The sequence below is a fragment of the Scyliorhinus torazame genome, chromosome 12, assembly GCF_047496885.1.
Source record: "Scyliorhinus torazame isolate Kashiwa2021f chromosome 12, sScyTor2.1, whole genome shotgun sequence".
NCBI classification, from domain to species: domain Eukaryota; kingdom Metazoa; phylum Chordata; class Chondrichthyes; order Carcharhiniformes; family Scyliorhinidae; genus Scyliorhinus; species Scyliorhinus torazame.
Window position 1 is genome coordinate 172,081,932 of NC_092718.1, and position 16,959 is coordinate 172,098,890.

At 49.1% G+C, this 16,959-nt stretch overlaps 1 protein-coding gene across 1 annotated transcript; it reads right to left on the reverse strand.

The window, feature by feature from the left end:
• Positions 1 to 9,008: 9,008 nt before the first annotated feature.
• LOC140387255 (fibrinogen-like protein 1-like protein) lies at positions 9,009 to 16,252 on the reverse strand. The gene is made up of 3 exons (XM_072470210.1): positions 16,198 to 16,252; positions 12,485 to 12,564; positions 9,009 to 10,331 (listed from the first exon to the last, which is right to left on the reverse strand). Exons 2-3 carry the CDS (start codon positions 12,558 to 12,560, stop codon positions 9,721 to 9,723), a joined length of 687 nt encoding a protein of 228 aa, XP_072326311.1. The 5' UTR covers positions 12,561 to 12,564; positions 16,198 to 16,252; the 3' UTR covers positions 9,009 to 9,720.
• Positions 16,253 to 16,959: the final 707 nt, after the last annotated feature.

Sequence of the window (16,959 nt, forward strand, 5' to 3'; positions counted from 1 at the left end):
TCAAAATCCGCAACTACTTCATCTGGCCTCGGTGACTCTGGACCAAAATCGACCTCGGACACTCGCAACAGCAACGACGGTCCTCATCAATGGCCACGAGACGTCCTACCTGTTCGACTCTGGGAGAATGGAAAGCTTTATACACCCCGACATGGTAAGGCGCTGTTCACTTGTTACCCACCCTGTAAACCAAAGAATCTCCCTGGCCTCCGGGTCACACTCGGTGGAGATAAAGGGGTTCTGCCTCGCAAACCTCACTGTCCAAGGCAGGAAATTCAACAAGTTCCGCCTTTATATCCTGCCGCACCTCTGCGCAGCTACACTCCTGGGGTTGGATTTCCAATGTAACTTGCAAAGCCTGACCTTCAAATTCGGCGGCCCTATACCTCCCCTTACTGTCTGCGGCCTCGCGACCCTTAAGGTCGACCCGCCTTCCCTGTTTACGAACCTCACTCCGGATTGCAAACCCGTGGCCACCAGGAGCAGACTGTACAGTGCCCAGGACAGGACCTTCATCAGGTCAGAGGTCCAAAGGTTACCGAGGGAAGGGGTCATTGAAGCTAGCAACAGTCCCTTGAGAGCTCAAGTAGTGGTGGTAAAGACCGGGGAGAAACATATGATGGTCATTGACTACAGTCAGACCATCAACAGGTTTACGCAGCTGGATGCGTACCCTCTCCCCCGCTTATCCGACCTGGTAAACAGGATCGCGCAATACAAGGTCTTCTCCACGGTGGATCTCAAGTCCGCATACCATCAGCTACCCCTCCGTACTAGTGACCGCAAATACACTGCCTTCAAAGCAGATGGGCGGCTCTATCAATTTTTAAGGGTTCCCTTTGGTGTCACTAATGGGGTCTCGGTCTTCCAACGCGAGATGGACCGAATGGTTGACCGGTACGGCTTACGCGCAACGTTCCCGTATCTTGATAACGTCGCCATCTGCGGCCATGACCAGCAGGACCACGACACTAACCTCCGAAAATGTCTCCAGACCGCGAAAATCCTTAACTTAACGTATAATAAGGATAAATGCGTATTTAGCACCGACCGCCTAGCCATCCTCGGCTACGTAGTGCGTAATGGAGTTAGAGGCCCCGACCCTGAACGCATGCGCCCTCTTATGGAGTTCCCCCTCCCTCACTGCCCCAAGGCCCTGAAGCGCTGCCTTGGGTTTTTCAGGTATTGCGCCCAGTGGGTCCCTAACTATGCAGACAAAGCCCGACCCCTAATATAGTCCACAACCTTTCCCTGTCGACGGAGGCCCGCCAGGCCTTCTGCCGCATCAAAGCAGACATTGCAAAGGCCACGATGCACGCCATCGACGAGTCCCTCCCCTTCCAGGTTGAGAGCGATGTGTCCAACGTAGCTCTGGCCGCCACCATCAACCAAGCAGGCAGACCCTTGGCCTTCTTCTCCCATACCCTCCAGGCTTCCGAAATTCGCCATTCCTCGGTCGAAAAAGAGGCACAAGCCATAGTAGAAGCTGTGCGACATTGGAGGCATTACCTGACCGGCAGGAGATTCACTCTCCTCACTGATCAATGGTCGGTTGCGTTCATGTTCGATAATGCACACCGGGGCAAGATAAAAAACGACAAGATCTTGCAGTGGAGGATAGAACTCTCCACCTACAACTACGAGATCTTGTACCGTCCTGGGAAGCTAAACGAGCCTCCTGATGCCCTGTCCCGTGGCACATGTGCCACTGCACAAGTGGACCGCCTCCGAGCCCTCCACGAAGACCTCTGCCACCCGGGGGTCACTCGTTTTTTTCCACTTCATTAAGACCCGCAACCCGCCCTACTCCATCGAGGAGGTCAGGACAGTCACCAGGGACTGCCAATTCTGCGCGGAGTGCAAACCGCACTTCTACCGGCCAGAGAGGGCGCACCTGATAAAGACTTCCCGTCCCTTTGAACGCCTCAGCATGGACTTCAAAGGCCCCCTCCCCTCCACCTACCACAACACGTATTTCCTGAACGTGATTGACGAGTACTCCCGGTTCCCATTCGCCATCCCCTACCCAGACATGACCACAACCATCGTCATCAAGGCCCTCCAGGGTATCTTTATACTGTTCGGTTTCCCTGCGTACATACACAGTGATGGGGGTCCTCCTTCATGAGCAATGAACTGCGTCAATTCCTGCTCAACAGAGGCATTGCCTGAAGCAGGACAACCAGTTACAACCCCTGGGGAAATGGGCAGGTAGAGAGGGAGAACGGAAGGGTCTGGAACACCGTTCTACTGGCCCTACGATCCAGGAATCTCCCAGTCTCCCGCTGGCAAGAAGTCCTCCCGGAGGCCCTCCACGCCATCTGGTCTCTGCTCTGTACAACTACCAACCAGACGCCTCATGAACGTCTCCTTGTCTTCCCCAGGAAGTCCTCCTCCAGGACCTCGCTCCCAACCTGGCTAGCAACACCTGTACCCATCCTGCTTCGGAAGCACGTGCGGGCGCACAAGTCGGACCCGTTGGTCGAGAGGGTCCACCTGCTGCACGCTAACCCCCAGTACGCCTACGTGGCGTTCCCTGATGGCCGGCAAGATACAGTCTCCCTTCGGGACCTGCCACCGCCGGAACCCCACGCGCACCCGAACCATTACCCCCCCCCTTCACAGAACCTCACAGGAGGGTCAGTCCTCCTGCCGCTCCTGCCTAGGCCCTCCCAACCACCGACGCCCCCTACAGGCGCCCCCCCTTTCGTGTCAACCGTTTGCCCCACCAGCGCCGTCTAGGGGTGACGAAGCTGCCATGGAGGCCGAAGCCACTCTCCCGGAGTCGCAGATGCCCGGACCCCCACCAGAATCACCACCGAAGCCCAGACGATCCAGGAGGACGACCAGGCCACCCGACCGACTGACTACTTCACTGTCACTGTAAATGAACACTGAACGTGTCTATCTTCCACGCTTGTAAATATTCTCGACAACTCTGTAAGGAGGTATCACGGTACCTCCATATCTGATCATACCATGTTAAATGCAATTGTAACCACTGGCCACCACCCCCGCCGGACTCTTTTTAAACAGGGGGTGAATGTGGTATTATCAGGTATTGCAGTACCCGAGAGGCTGAAGACCATTGGTTAAACCTAGGAATTTACCATTGGCTGTTTGGTATGTAGCTCCGCCCTGACAGGCGGGGTATAAGAACCGGTGCCATCCCAGCAGCTCTCATTCTGTACCGAAGCTGCTGGGGAACAGTTCTAGTCTATTAAAGCCTTCAGCTATGTTGCTACCTCGTCTTTAATCGTAATTGATCGTGCATCAACCTAACACTAACAATGCACGGTAAAAAGCGTCCAGTGATTCCCCTGGGATCTGCCGTCTGGTATCTAAAAGATGCCGAGCGTATACCTGATTCACAGTGCGGACGTAGTGCTCTTTTAACAAAGTCATTGCGCCCTCGAAACCGTCTTCGATAAGCGTGTAGATTTCTGGGCTCACCCTTGAGTGGGGGACTTGCATTTTCTGTTCCTCCGTGGGGGTAGTCGGGGCCGTCCTGATGTACCCGTTGAAACATGCCAGCCAATGTTTAAGAGTTGCTGCTGCATTTGCCGCATGGGGGTTGATTTGTAGACACTCTGGCTTGATGTGGAGAGCAGTCTTTCTTCAATTTTGTTCATTAAATTGATGCACGATCAATCACTACTGAAGCGAGATTGTAGTCCAATTGAAGGCTTTACTGAACAAGTAGTTACCCCAGCAACTCCGGTACAGAATGACTGCTGTGGGTGAAACACAGACTCTTATGCTCCGCCTGCTGGGCGGAACCAGCAGGCAGGTTCCACCATTCATACTACAGTATAAGGTACATCCCACCTAGGTACCGCGATACCCTTAATATAGCCTACCACAACTTTAAAACGAGGGGGATGGCAATCCTGGTCAATAAGCGGGTGGCATTCGAGGTGGGGAATATAGAGGCGGACCCGGGGGGTAGATATGTTATGGTTAGTGGGAAGTTGGAGGGAATGGCCGTGGTATTGGTAAATATATATGCCCCAAACTGGGTTGATGTTGAGTTTGTCAGACGGGTGCTGGGGAAGATCCCAGGCCTGGATTCACATCGACTGATTATGGGGGGAGATTTCAACACGGTCCTGGATCCGAGTCTGCATCGGTCGAGTTCCAGGTCTGGGAAAGTATCAGCTATGGCAAAGGAGCTGCGGGGGTTTATGGAGCACGTGGGGGTGGGTGGGTGGGTGGGGGGGGGGGGGGGTTGATCCGTGGATATTTGGGAGGTCAAGGAGTTTTCATTCTACTCCCATGTACATAAGGTTTTGGACAAAACGCTGCTGGCTGAGGTGGTGGATGCTGAATATTCAGCAATTGTGGTGTCAGACCACGCCCCGCATTGGATAGACCTGCAAGTCAACAAAGGAAAGGCCCAGCGGCCCAATGGAGGTTGGATGTGGGGCTGTTAACAGAGGAGGAGGTGTGCGAGCGGGTGAGGGACGCCAGTCGGGGATATATAAAGATCAATGACACAAGTGAGGTTTCAGCGGGGGTAGTAAGGGAGGCACCGAAGGTGGTTATTCGGGGGGAACTCATCTCAATTCAGGCCAATAAGGAGAAGACTGAGCGGGTGGAGTTGGACAGACTGGTAGGCAAAGTTTTTCAGATGGACAGGAGGTATGTGGAGTCTACGGATGTTAGGCTTCAGAAGGAGCGTCAGAGACAGGAATTTGGGCTCCTGTCCCCAGGTCAGGCGGTGGGACAGCTGAGGAGGGTGAAGGGGATGGTGTATGAATATGGGGAAAAAGCCAGCAGGATGTTGGCGCACCAGCTGAGGAAGCAGGAGGCGGCGAGAGAGATTGGGAAAGTAAAAGATACAGGGGGGAAGTTGGTTTTGGACCCGGCGGGGGTGAATGATGTGTTTCGGTAGTTGTACAGTAGATTGTATGAATCGGAACCCCGAGCCAGGGAGGAGGGTATGAAGCGATTCCGAGGATAGATGAGGAGTTGGTGCAGGGTTTGGGAGTCCCAATTGGGCTTGGGGAGGTTATAGACGGGTTGGGAGCAATGCAATCAGGTAAGATCCCGGGCTCTGACGGATATCCGGTTGAGTTTTATAAACGTTTTCCAGGTTGCTAGGGCCGCTCCTGGTAAAGGCTTTTAATGAGTCCAAGGAGCTGGGAGTTCTCCCCCCCAATATTATCGCAGGCATCGATCTCCCTTATTTTGAAGCGGGATTAGGATCCTAAATGAACGCGGCGATCTCGGGTTTTATATTGGTTGGGAAAGACCCGAGGGTGAAGAAGGTCCTTCTTGAGCGGGGGCACGGGGAGGGGGGTTTGGCCCTTCCGAACTTTATCAATTATTACTGGGCGGCTAATATTTTGATGGTTAGGAAGTCGGTAGTGGGGGAGGGAGCAGTGTGGGAGCGGGTAGAGGTGGCATCTTGTAAGGGCACGAATCTGGAGGCTCTGTTAACGGCATCTCTGCTGTTCTCGCCGGCTCGGTACTCTACAAGCCCAGTGGTAGTGGCAGCCCTGAGGGGGGGGGGGGGCCTTTAGGTGGCGGCAGCGGGCAGAGATTGAAAGATTTGGGGATCTCTTCATTGAGGAGGGTTTCCCGAGCCTGGAGAGATTAGAGGAGTTTGAGTTGCCGGGTGGGAACAGATTTCGGTAGCTTCAGGCACGGGACTTTGTCTGGAGGCAGGTCCCAAGCTTCCCTCGTCTCCCTCTCAGGGGACTTCAGGATAAGGTGATGTGTAATACAGGAGTTGGGGAGGGGAGGATCTCAGAAATATATAAGGAGTTGATGGAGTGGGAAGGGGTCCCAATCGGGGAGGTGAAGAGGAAGTGGGAAGACGAGTTGGGGGGTGTTGGAAGTCGGGCAATGGGAGAAGGCGCGGAAAAGAATCAATGCATCCTCATTGTGTGCCAGGCTTAGCCTGATCCAGTTCAAGGTGGTCCACAGGGCTCATATGACTGTGGCCCGGATTAGTAGGTTTTTTCAGGAGGTGGAGGACAGGTGTGGGAGGTGTGGGGAAAGTCCGGCGAATCATGTACATATCTTTTGGGCATGTCTGAGGCTGAGGGGATTTTGGCAGGGATTCTCAGATGTCATGTCAGAGGTCCTGGAAGGGAGGATGACTCCGGGTCCAGAGGTAGCAATATTTGGAGTGTCGGACGATCCGGGAGCCCAGTGGGGGAGAAAAGCCGATGTTTTGGCCTTTGCCTCCCTGGTGGCCCAGAGACGGATTTTGCTGGGCTGGAGGGACTCGGAGCCGCCAAAGTCAGGGGTGTGGGTCAGTGACATGGCAGGGTTTCTCTGGCTAGAGAAGATTAAGTTCGTCTTAAGGGGTTCAATACAGGGGTTCGCTCGGAGGTGGCAGCCGTTCATCGACTTCTTTAAGAAAAACTGACTGTCAGCAAAAAGCGGGGGGGAGGAAGGGGGGGTTGAGGGGAGGCATGGAAGTGGAGAATAAGGGCAGGGAATCTAATATATCATAGATTATCATAGAATTTACAGTGCAGAAGGAGGCCATTCAGCCAATCGAGTCTGCACCGGCTCTTGGAAAGAGTCCCCTACCCAAGGTCAACACCTCCATTCTATCCCCATAAGCCAGTAACCCCACCCAACACTAAGGACAATTTTGGACACTAAGGGCAATTTAGCATGGCCAATCCACCTAACCTGCACATCTTTGGACTGTGGGAGGAAACCGGAGCACCCGGAGGAAACCCACGCACACACGGGGAGGATGTGCAGACTCCGCACAGACAGTGACCCAAGCCGGAATCGAACCTGAGACCCTGGAGCTGTGAAGCAATTGTGCTATCCACAATGCTACCGTGCTGCTATGGGTAGCTAGGAGTTAGGCCGGGGTGAAGTTGGGTATGTTAGAGTGGGTTTTTTGCATGTGGCGGACCGTTCTGTTATTTAGAATGTTAATATGTTAAAGTATTAAAATTATAAATGTCTCAATAAAATTTTTCCTAAAATAAAGCATAGTGGAGGGCAGCACCGTAGCATTGTGGAGGGCAGCACAGCAGCATAGTGGTTAGCATGATGGCTTCACAGCACCAGGGTCCCAGGTTCAATTCCCGCTTGGGTCGCTGTCTGTGTGCAGTTTGCGCTTTCTCCCCGTGTATGCGTGGGTTTCCTCTGGGTGTTCCGGTTTCCTCCCACAGTCCAAAGATGTGCAGGTTAGGTGGATTGGCCATGTTAAATTGCCCTGAGGCTAGATGGGTTGCTCGGTTACAGGGATAGGGTGGAGGTGTGGGCTTAAGTAGGGTGCTCTTTCCAAGAGCTGGTGCAGACGCGATGGGCCAACTGGCCTCCTTCTGCACTGTAAATTCTATGATTCTATGAATGACGGACAAGGCCACGTCCTGTGTGAAGCGGGCGAGAATGAGGGCCTCACTGCCTTCCGGACTTGCCACATTCTTGCCATTGCCGCCTGTCCTCCATCCTCCAGGTGGACCTGCGGGTCCTCCCCAGCATCATCCTCCAGTCCCTCCTGGTCCGTGCCTCCTCATCCTCCTCCTCCTCAATGGCCACATGTTCCTCGCCCTCCACATGTTGTCCCGCTGCTGTGCCAGGTTGTGGAGGACACAAAGCGGGCAACTTTTGAGGAGTCCGATGCATCGCTCAATGACAAACCTGGTGGCCGCATAGGCCTCTTTGTATCAGGTCTCCGATCGGTCACCGGCCTCTGTCATGGCATTATTAGCCAGGTCCTCAGTGGGTACGTACCCCTTATCCTCAAGAGCCAACCGGCCATCCTGCAGTGGCCCTCGAAGAGGCCGGGGATGTCCGACTGCGCCAGGATGTAAATTTTGTGCACACTACCCGGGAAACATACACACATGTGCATGACCTTGATGTGGTGGTCACACACGAGTTGATGACGTAGGACACTCCCAGATGGCCTGGTGTGCACAAGACGACATGCTTGCCATCTATTATCCCCTTGACCTAGGGCATCCGGTCGATGGCGGAGAATCCTGCAGCCGGAACATCTTGTTGGGCCTGGTTCATATCAAAACTTATATAGTTTTCTACCCAGGCAAACTGGGCATCCGTGTTTCAACCATGCGGCCAGACGCCTCTGCAGTCACTGGGAGTTATGGGTGGTGGGTGGGTCAGGCAGGCTGGTTGCCCCCAGAACAGGACCACACGGTCCAGGGGTTGGACACCCACGCTCCAGGGGTTAGACACCCATCTCTCCACCCTCTCCCACCAAAGCCTAGCCCAGGACATGAGTGGCCACCCCCCTGCTCCGCAACCCCACCCCGACTGAGCCTGGTCCCCCGGTGGCTCTCCCACACTTCTCCGAGCACTGGGGCAGCAACTTCAGTGTCTCCGGGCTCTCTGCCTGGGAGCGAAGATGGCTACTCACCTCCTCATGACCCCACAGCAGCCCTTCCGCCAGCTTCACAATTTGAAAAAGGTGTACCAATTGGTGCCCGAAGGCCTTTAGATAGAGGTTGTCCCCGTTAATTGTATGGAGATTGGGTTTAAGTGGTGCTTACTGGTTTCTCGCCAAGCTATGGCGGGATCCTGATTTTGCCAATGGGAGCGAACTGGTTATATCACAAACAGATTGGCGCCCAGTGCTGTTCTTGATTTTGGCCTCTCCATCAATTTAATGGTTTCGTCGCGCTCTCGTTTAAACACAAGGCAGCCACTAAATTGCGCCCTGAGTAAATCTGCTCCTTTGCAAGTACTTAACATACTTGTACCAAATTCTGCTCTACACTATTTTACTACAGGAACGATCTGCTGTTTAAGTGTGCTTAATTTTAGTTTCTTCGCTGAGGAAAAGAGATTGCTGTTGCTGTTGACTCGATTGCACAATCTAACTAGGGCAAGAAGTGTTCTGGTGAAAGAATGAATTGAGCTCAGGAGTGACAGACCAACTCTGATAATATCAGTTATGAATGGGATTGCTTAAATATGTGAACTGTTGATAACACTTGAGTTATTTCATGGCAAAACCAGGCAGAAAATGCTCAGAGTTTTTAGCATACAATTGCAATTGTGGATTTATTGAACAAGATCACAGTAATCAAACATGCACTGATTATTAAAATACAACAGGTTTGTAAAAAGCAGAAGCAGATATATGGAATTCTCTCTGGATTAGAATTCCATGCTAGCCCCGGTAGAAACAACCCCAAATGCCAGTCAGTGAACTCTCCCAACACAGTTACACGTTGTGGTACATTATTTTACAGACTGCAAACAAGTTCACACGTGCTTCGGCTGTATAATTTCCGGCATTAGAATTTTGCACAGTGTTTGAGGTGTGAAAAATATCGAGATTGTCCCAGAATTAAGTAAATCTTGAGCACCCTGAACTAATTGGACACTCTCAGGGAAACTGATTAATTTCATTCTGCAAAGGAAAATCAGGTTTAGAGAACCAATATATGGGTGGGAGAAATTATGAATATTGTGATGCTGAGAAGTAATGGTATCTAGGTGAGATAGTATACATGGGGATAGTAAATGCATCTGGGACTAGGAGAGCAGTGAATAATGAGGCAAATGGATAGGGGGAAGAGGATATCTAAAAGTATAACCCTTGTGGGATTAATTACTTAGCCATCCACTTGGAGCTAAGAATGAAGTGGATACTGCTCACTACTATTATTTTGTAATAATGGAAATAATTTGATTTCTTCTGTGTGCTGTAATGTTCATCCACTGAATAAACAGGAGTGACCAACAAGCCAATACCTTTCCTTGAAGTCCCAGTTAACAGGTTGGTTGAATCATCATGGTGACTTTCTTGATGTTAATTCCAGACCAGTATGGATACTTTCTATTAAGGTACACACGACCACAAGCATCAAACCACCATCCACCATAACTAGCAGCACAAGAACGTCGGAAGCTATCATAATCTCTGTCCTTTGTTGAAAAAGGCTGATTGTCAACCAGTGAATTTTTTGTTAGCCGGGTCATTTGGTCAACAACATTCCCAGAAAATGTGCCAAGCCTGATTATGTACTTCCCTCTCTCAGATTCTATGTAAAATGAGGAATACTCGGCATATTTAATTCTATTTCTGGTGTCTAGAAACTCTATTCTCAGCTTGTACCTATTCTGTTTGGTTAGAAGGTAGATGTACTCATTGCCCAGCCAGAAATCACTCAACACATCACCAAAACCGTATTTATATGTGGTCCAACTTTCTTTCCAGGTGATCTTGCTGGCTCTGCTGCTACGTTGAATCACTGTCCAGCCAGAATTGCGTTTCATGACACATTTGACCACAAGTAGAGGGGATCTTTGAGGCTGAATGACGTAAACCCCTGAAGCAGCCCTTCTGTTACTTCGTTTAATTGCTGTGCAGTCACGTGGCACTGAAGACAAACAAAATCATGGCATCAGTTTTAATCCATACGCTATAATCTTGTATAGACATAGAGGAGCTGGGTTTCCGACCATTTTCAGGTAACACCATCGTCTCTTACATGAATACAAAATAAGAGTCTTAACTGTCCATCTTTTCATAAGAAAAATCAAGGATGAAAAAGGCCTTTAAGCTTTTTGACACATGTCATCTGGTACCCAAACTCACTCACTAGTCTCTGATATATTTACCTGTACTAGTTTGCCTGGGGAACAGTTCCAAGTGTTTACCTCTCTTTCTGGAAAGCAATTCATTCTAATAACTATTTAAAACTGTTTCTCGCTCACTTAAATTAGTACTCACAGTATATTGAAATAATTGGGCACTTAATCACAGTATGTTGAAATAATTGGGCACGATCTAACGGCTGCGTCGCACTGGGCATGGATCCAAGCAAGTCAGTTAGATCACGGGAGATGCCGAAATCAGGAACCGTGCCAGGCGCTGATCGGTTTCCGATCTAACTGGCACTCTCGTTGACGAAATCAGGATCCCGCCGCAACATGGCGAGAAATCAATAATCACCAATTACTGTCAATCTCCATCCCATTTACCGGAAGAACCCCCTATCGAATGACCTCCCATGATCTAACAGGCTTCCCAGAGAGTGGTCACACGGGGGGCTTTAGCCGACCTAATTTAAAAACGTGAAGGTAACGCAATGGCTGCTGTGGGGATCGGAGAAGGTAATAAACCATCTTGGAGGTCGGACAATCAGCTGGAGCGGGATTGGGGGGGGGGGGGGGGGGGTTGGCACCAAGAGCTGGGCATCAGCACTAGTGAAATCCCCGCGGCCAGAGGGTGAGTATGTGGATCAGGCAGACGACCTGCGCCAGGTCCAGGTAATATTCAGGGTCTGGGGTTCGATGCTTAGGAGCCCCTGCTGTGACCAGGGGTACGTGTGTATGGCGGATTCCCCCCCAGCGTAAGCAGCTTGTTGCATGGTGCCCTGTGAGAAAGCGGGAAGCGAAAGGGTGAGGGAGGCTTGGGGCATTTGAGGGTACGGGGTGGAGGCCATAGCAGATTGTCGGTCTCTCCTCCTCTCCTCTAATTCCTTCCAGATATCACAGTCTGAATGATAATGCAGACCCCCCCCCCGCAGCAGCTGCCCTCATAGTGGCGGTGGCAGTCCAGTGGCTAGACGCTGGAGAAGGCGATGACAGCAGTGTCGACAGGGGCTCAAGGTGGCAGCCCATGTGCAGGGGCCCACCCCACACCCTGAGGATCCAGCTGCCCTTCAGGCCAGGGAGAGGGAGGCCAGCAACAGCCCATGGTGTACCAGAGCCACTGGTCTTTCGAAGAGATGTCAGAAAACATATGCCTCAGAAGGCTCCACCTCAACAAGGGGATGGAAGCTGCTGCTTACTATGCCCTGTGGCCTTTGATGCCCCTGCCAGGCATCCTCTCGAGGGCATGGGGACGGAGGCCAGTTGCACATGCCTCGCCGTGCCACCCTGTTCCGCCCACTGGCCCCGAGATGCGCCATTGTCAGAAGTGGGGAGGCGGAATCGGGAGAGTTGATAACCGCCATCATCTCCCTGTAGGGAGGTTTCAGGTTGGCCTCAAGTGCTTTGTCTTTCCATATGGTTCCCGTCTGTATTTTGGCCAACTTCTCCTGCAGGGACAAAGGGAAGGCATCGTTGGGAGGGGATGGGGGACTATGGCATGGGACAGTGCTGCTCGTGATTGCTGGGGTGCGATGGTGGGTGCCAGGGTGTGCTGGGCCACAGCTGCGGTATTGTGCTAGGGGGATGTGGTGCCAACTGCAGGGTCATTGGGGGCAATCGGGGTGGCAGGTGGAACCACGCTGCAAAACTTAGTAACTTTTCCATTGGATCGCACCCATAATCAGGGTTTAGCTGATTTATACCTCAATGAGTTTTCCCCTTTGCTATCTGATCTTTAGACTGTAGGGTGCTAAACTTTCTTCCCAGCGCATTCCTTTTCATTGGAAGCGGGCTTGTTGATCCTCTCTCCATCCCGTTCAGCAGATGTATTTGTTTTTGTGATCTGGGACTAGAACTATATTAGCACTAATGTGAACACCATCCTCGGTAGGAGATTTTGGGATATGAGTGAGAGGGCTTGATGTTGATTTCTTACCTGCTGAAATTGTTGCCACTGCAAATAAGAGGAAGAAACCAATCTGAAAGAGGGTTCTTTGCTCCATTTTCCCCATTCTCCTGGGAAAAAAAGATCATTCATGAGACCGTGGTCAACGTCACTTTTTAAAAGACTCAGACAGAAAGTGAGTTAAAATCCACCTGTGACAGTAAATGAGGTACATCAATAGCATCTTCAATATGTACACTCCATCTCTAAGTTATTTGGTGAGCTCACTGTGGCTGCTTCCACTTTTCCTAATGACTGATCATCTCCAGCAAAGGTTTCTCTTCCTGTCACAGCATTGTTCTCTCTGCAATCTAAAATCTTGTCCATGTCCCAGAAAGATTAATATAATAATAATAATAAACATGCTCAAAGGCTTAGGATCAAAAGTCCATGGTTCTCCTGGCCCACTCTCGCCATATTCTAGCAGAAGTGTGGCAGATAAACCTAAAATATACCTTGGGTTACATGACTTTTGACCTTGCCCCAGAGTTTCACTGGCACTGTGATAGTTGTCTGGAACAAGGCCTTTGATGCAGGAAACGCTGGGATTTGGGGTTGGTCTACCCACATCTTTGGCTGCTAAGAGAACACGATGAGTAGCATGAAAGCTTCAGGCAACCTAGGCAGTCAGTGATGGATTTAGAGTTCACTATGTGGGGGCGGATTTGTGGTTTCTGGAAAATAATATTCCTGAGGAGACCTAGTAATCCTCTCCCACAGCCTAGCAGTTCCTTGCTTTTTAACTATTATACCACTGTGGCACCCACTCCCTCCCCCTTCCGGCCACCTCACACCAGACCATCTATCTTTCCTTCTTTTGTTACAGGTTCTACAGTTCTAACACATTCTCCCTCCCTTCAGTTCTGATAAATAGTCCATGGACTCGAAAGTTTAACTCTGTTTCTCTCTTAAGAGGTGCTGGCAGACCTGCTGTGGTTTTCCTGCATTCTCTGTTCTTGAATCAAAGGTACTACCTGGCGTAAGGTCATACACTTTATTGTGAGACAGCGTTTATGTGTCATCGAAGATTAAGCTTTATGCCCAATCATGCACCAGTACTTCAAAAATTGAAATAAAAACTAAAATTGCAGAAAAACTCAGCAGGTCTGGCAGCATCTGTGGAGAGAGAAATGGGGTAAATGTGAATTTAATAGACTACCTTCTTCAGAACTGGTGGCACCACACTGGAGGAGGTAAAAATGGCAGAGGATGATCCTTCGACTATGTAGGCTGATGGAGTGAAAAGTGAGGACAAGGGGAACACTGTCTTGGTTCTAAGAGGGAGGTATATGATGAGAGCAGAAGTGCACAAAATGGATTAGAGACATTTGAGGGCCCTGTCAACGACAGTGGGGAGTGTGGTTGGGGAGGGGGTGGGGGGCCTGGTGGCGGTAGTACTCGTGTGAGGAAAAAAGAAAACATGCTGGAAGTGCCGTTGTAGAAGGTGGCACTAGATCATGTGTAGGTGTTCAAAGAACTTTCAGGATTGAGCCAGGTTAAGAGTGCAAAACAATGATGGTCTATTACTGTCATACAAAGATCAATAAGGAATGCGTCAATTAAGGTGAAAGAAAAACTCCAAAACCTGTTTGAACAGAAGGCGCAGTAACAATTGCTGCATGTTTCACTTAACATTGTCAAGATGAGATAGTGAGTCCAGCAACCAACGAATAGAAAGTCATATACACCCCGACTCAGTTTATACCTAAGAAGCATTGGTATTTTCATTTGCCCCCTTCTTTGTTGTTATAGAGTATTTTAATAGTGTTTTAACAAGTATTTCTCTATTTGATTAATTGTATGGATGTCTTTGACAAAGTGCGCATGGGCGTGCGCCATCATCGTTTGTACGGATTTTCAGATTAGCCACGAGGAGCTTGTATATAGTTGTGTTTAGCTGCTGCTGATATCTGAAGCCAAACTATTATTACCTCAATGTTTTTTAAAGGAAAGAAGAATTAACTTTTGCACTGCGTTCGACTACGTTTCTTGTTGTCAAGTTATCACAATTGTATACACTTTCTCTTTTTGCGAGGCCCCATTCCCAGTGCAGAGCTGCTGAATACCTTGCTGCACAAAAATGCCCTTGTAATGTTCAGTAGCATGCTGTCTGTTGAAACACTGTAGACTTGGTTTTCCTCACATTAGAGAGGTTTGCATTGCAGAGTTGTCAGAGTAACTCAGGATTACTCAGTCACATGAGTCTCCATGCAGCAATATGCTGCTTTGTTGATGTGTATTTAAACCAATATTCAGAGTTTTGCTCAGGATGTTTGTTACATGGCGACAGTCTTGACTTACCTGTTGGTTTGATGGAGTGTATTAAAACATTCATTTTTTAAGTTTACCTTTAAAACGCTGCCAGTTTACAGGTATCAGGTGACTGCTGACAAGCTCACGTGTTGTCAGACTGTCTCTTCTCGGTGATTTCGCATAATTTGCTAAAATTATTGTTCCATAATTGCCAAGTTTTATACAGTGTAACCAATCCAGAAATTATTCATATTTATACAGTCGAACGCCCATAAACTTCAGCTCATCAGAAGCTTTGCTGTCCCTATATTAATTCACACCACATCGGATTCACCCACCACGCCTGTGCTTGCTGACCTACTTTGGCTTATGGTCCAGCACTGCCTCGATTTTATCTCCCCCCCCCACAATCCAACCCCACCCGCTGCACCAACATCCATCACTCTTTCCCTTCCTCCCTATCTGAGGAACCTCCTCCTATCCCACCATCTCCGAGATTTCTATGGCAACCTCCCATTTCCATTGTTCTAACAGTAATTGTTTCAGCACTGGCAGATGTGCCTTCAACTGTTTAAGCCTAAACTTTAAAACCTTGAGCGCTCTTTCCTCCTTTAAGATACTTTTCAAAACATTCTTTGATTAAGTTTTAGACTCCTCTCCTCAGATCTTTATGTGTGGTAGGGTGACAAAGGTGTCAGATTTTGTTTGATCGTATTTTTATGAAGCACCTGTTCCATTAAGGATATATTAATATGTCAAAGGCACCATATAAATGCCCGTTATTTTTGTTATTCTGCAGGTTAAAGATCTCTTTCGAACATGCTTTCAAATAATTAAATACCTCATAACCATAATTCATGTATTTATTCAATATAATAACTCAGTAATACTACTTCCTATATAATAATGAGAAGACTATTACTGTCAAAGTATAAGCCTATAATGTTGCCTCTTCTGTCTAAAGAAAATAACTTTATTCACACCAACAAGCACAAAGCAATTCATGTGATACCGGTAAAAAGGTGTGTGGATCACAATTTAGAACTGCCTGAGAACATTTCTGAAAATCTTATGGGCAGCATGGTGGCGCAGTGGTTAGCACTACTGAATCACTGCATTGAGGACCCAGGTTCGATCCCAGCCCTGGGTCACTGTCTGTATGGAGTTTGCACATTCCCCCCCGTCTGCGTGGATCTCACCTACACAACACAAAGATGTGCAGTGTAGGTGGATTGGCCATGCTAAATTGGAAAAAAATTTAAAAACGACAAAACAAAAATTCTGCAAATACTGCACCTTTAAGATGGTTTGCAATTAGCTACCCTGCAGGTTGTAAATGTAATGCAGGGTCTGACCCTGCTCCACTACCTTCAGACTTGTTACTATACAGCAGGTTGCGAATACACAGCTCAGAACAACAAGCAAGGCTACAGACATACAGAGTTACTTACACTGTGAACAGGTTTCCAGTCACACAGAGTTTGGAAGGTGCACCGTACTTTAAGAGGTTGGGTGATGTATGTTATAGTGATATGCTTGTGACGTTTAATAGAGGAGTTGACATTCTCTCAAACACCTGTCAAACAGGTTTCCCAAGAACATGATTTTAATGTAAGCATTTTATTAGATTTTCATAAATGTAAACTAGGGAGCAGGGTACTAGGAGGAAGTGAAATTGGGGGAAAAGGCCGGAGGCTGCTTTACTGAATCTGATTGTAGAAGTAAAAGTGCATGAAGACTAAATTGGAGCTGAGATTTCTGCAGGATGTTTGAACCATACGTTTTCTTTTGGTCATTAGTGTCTGATACGCATGGAAAATTAGTTACTTACTTGAAAGTCTCCAAATCTGACAAACAATTTTATAAAATCTCTGTTTACCCACTATATACTGTACTCTCTCTCCCTTTATGGAGCTCATGTAAGTCTACAGAGTTTGGCAATAACCAAGTCTTCAGGTCCTGAATTGTGTGTGTTACTGCTGGAGTTTAGCTAAAACTGTGTGGGTTATTAACACAGAAAATTGGGAAGCCTCTTCTGCGTGGCACGGTGGCACAGTGGTTCGCACTGCTGCCTCACAGCTCCAGGGCCCCGAGTTCAATTCCGGCCTTGGGTGACTGTCTGTGTGGAGTTTGCACTTTCTCCCTGTGTCTTTCTGGGTTTCCTCCGGGTGCTCCGGTTTCCTCCCCACAGTCTGAAGATGTGCATGTTAGGT

Bases quoted from the DNA above. Each gene is read 5' to 3' on its own strand.
- LOC140387255 (XM_072470210.1), bottom strand. From the start codon at position 12,560: ATGGGGAAAATGGAGCAAAGAACCCTCTTTCAGATTGGTTTCTTCCTC. The intron at 10,332-12,484 runs GTAAGAAATCAA...GTTTGTCTTCAG, and splicing joins AGTGGCAACAATTTCAGCAG to TGCCACGTGACTGCACAGCA.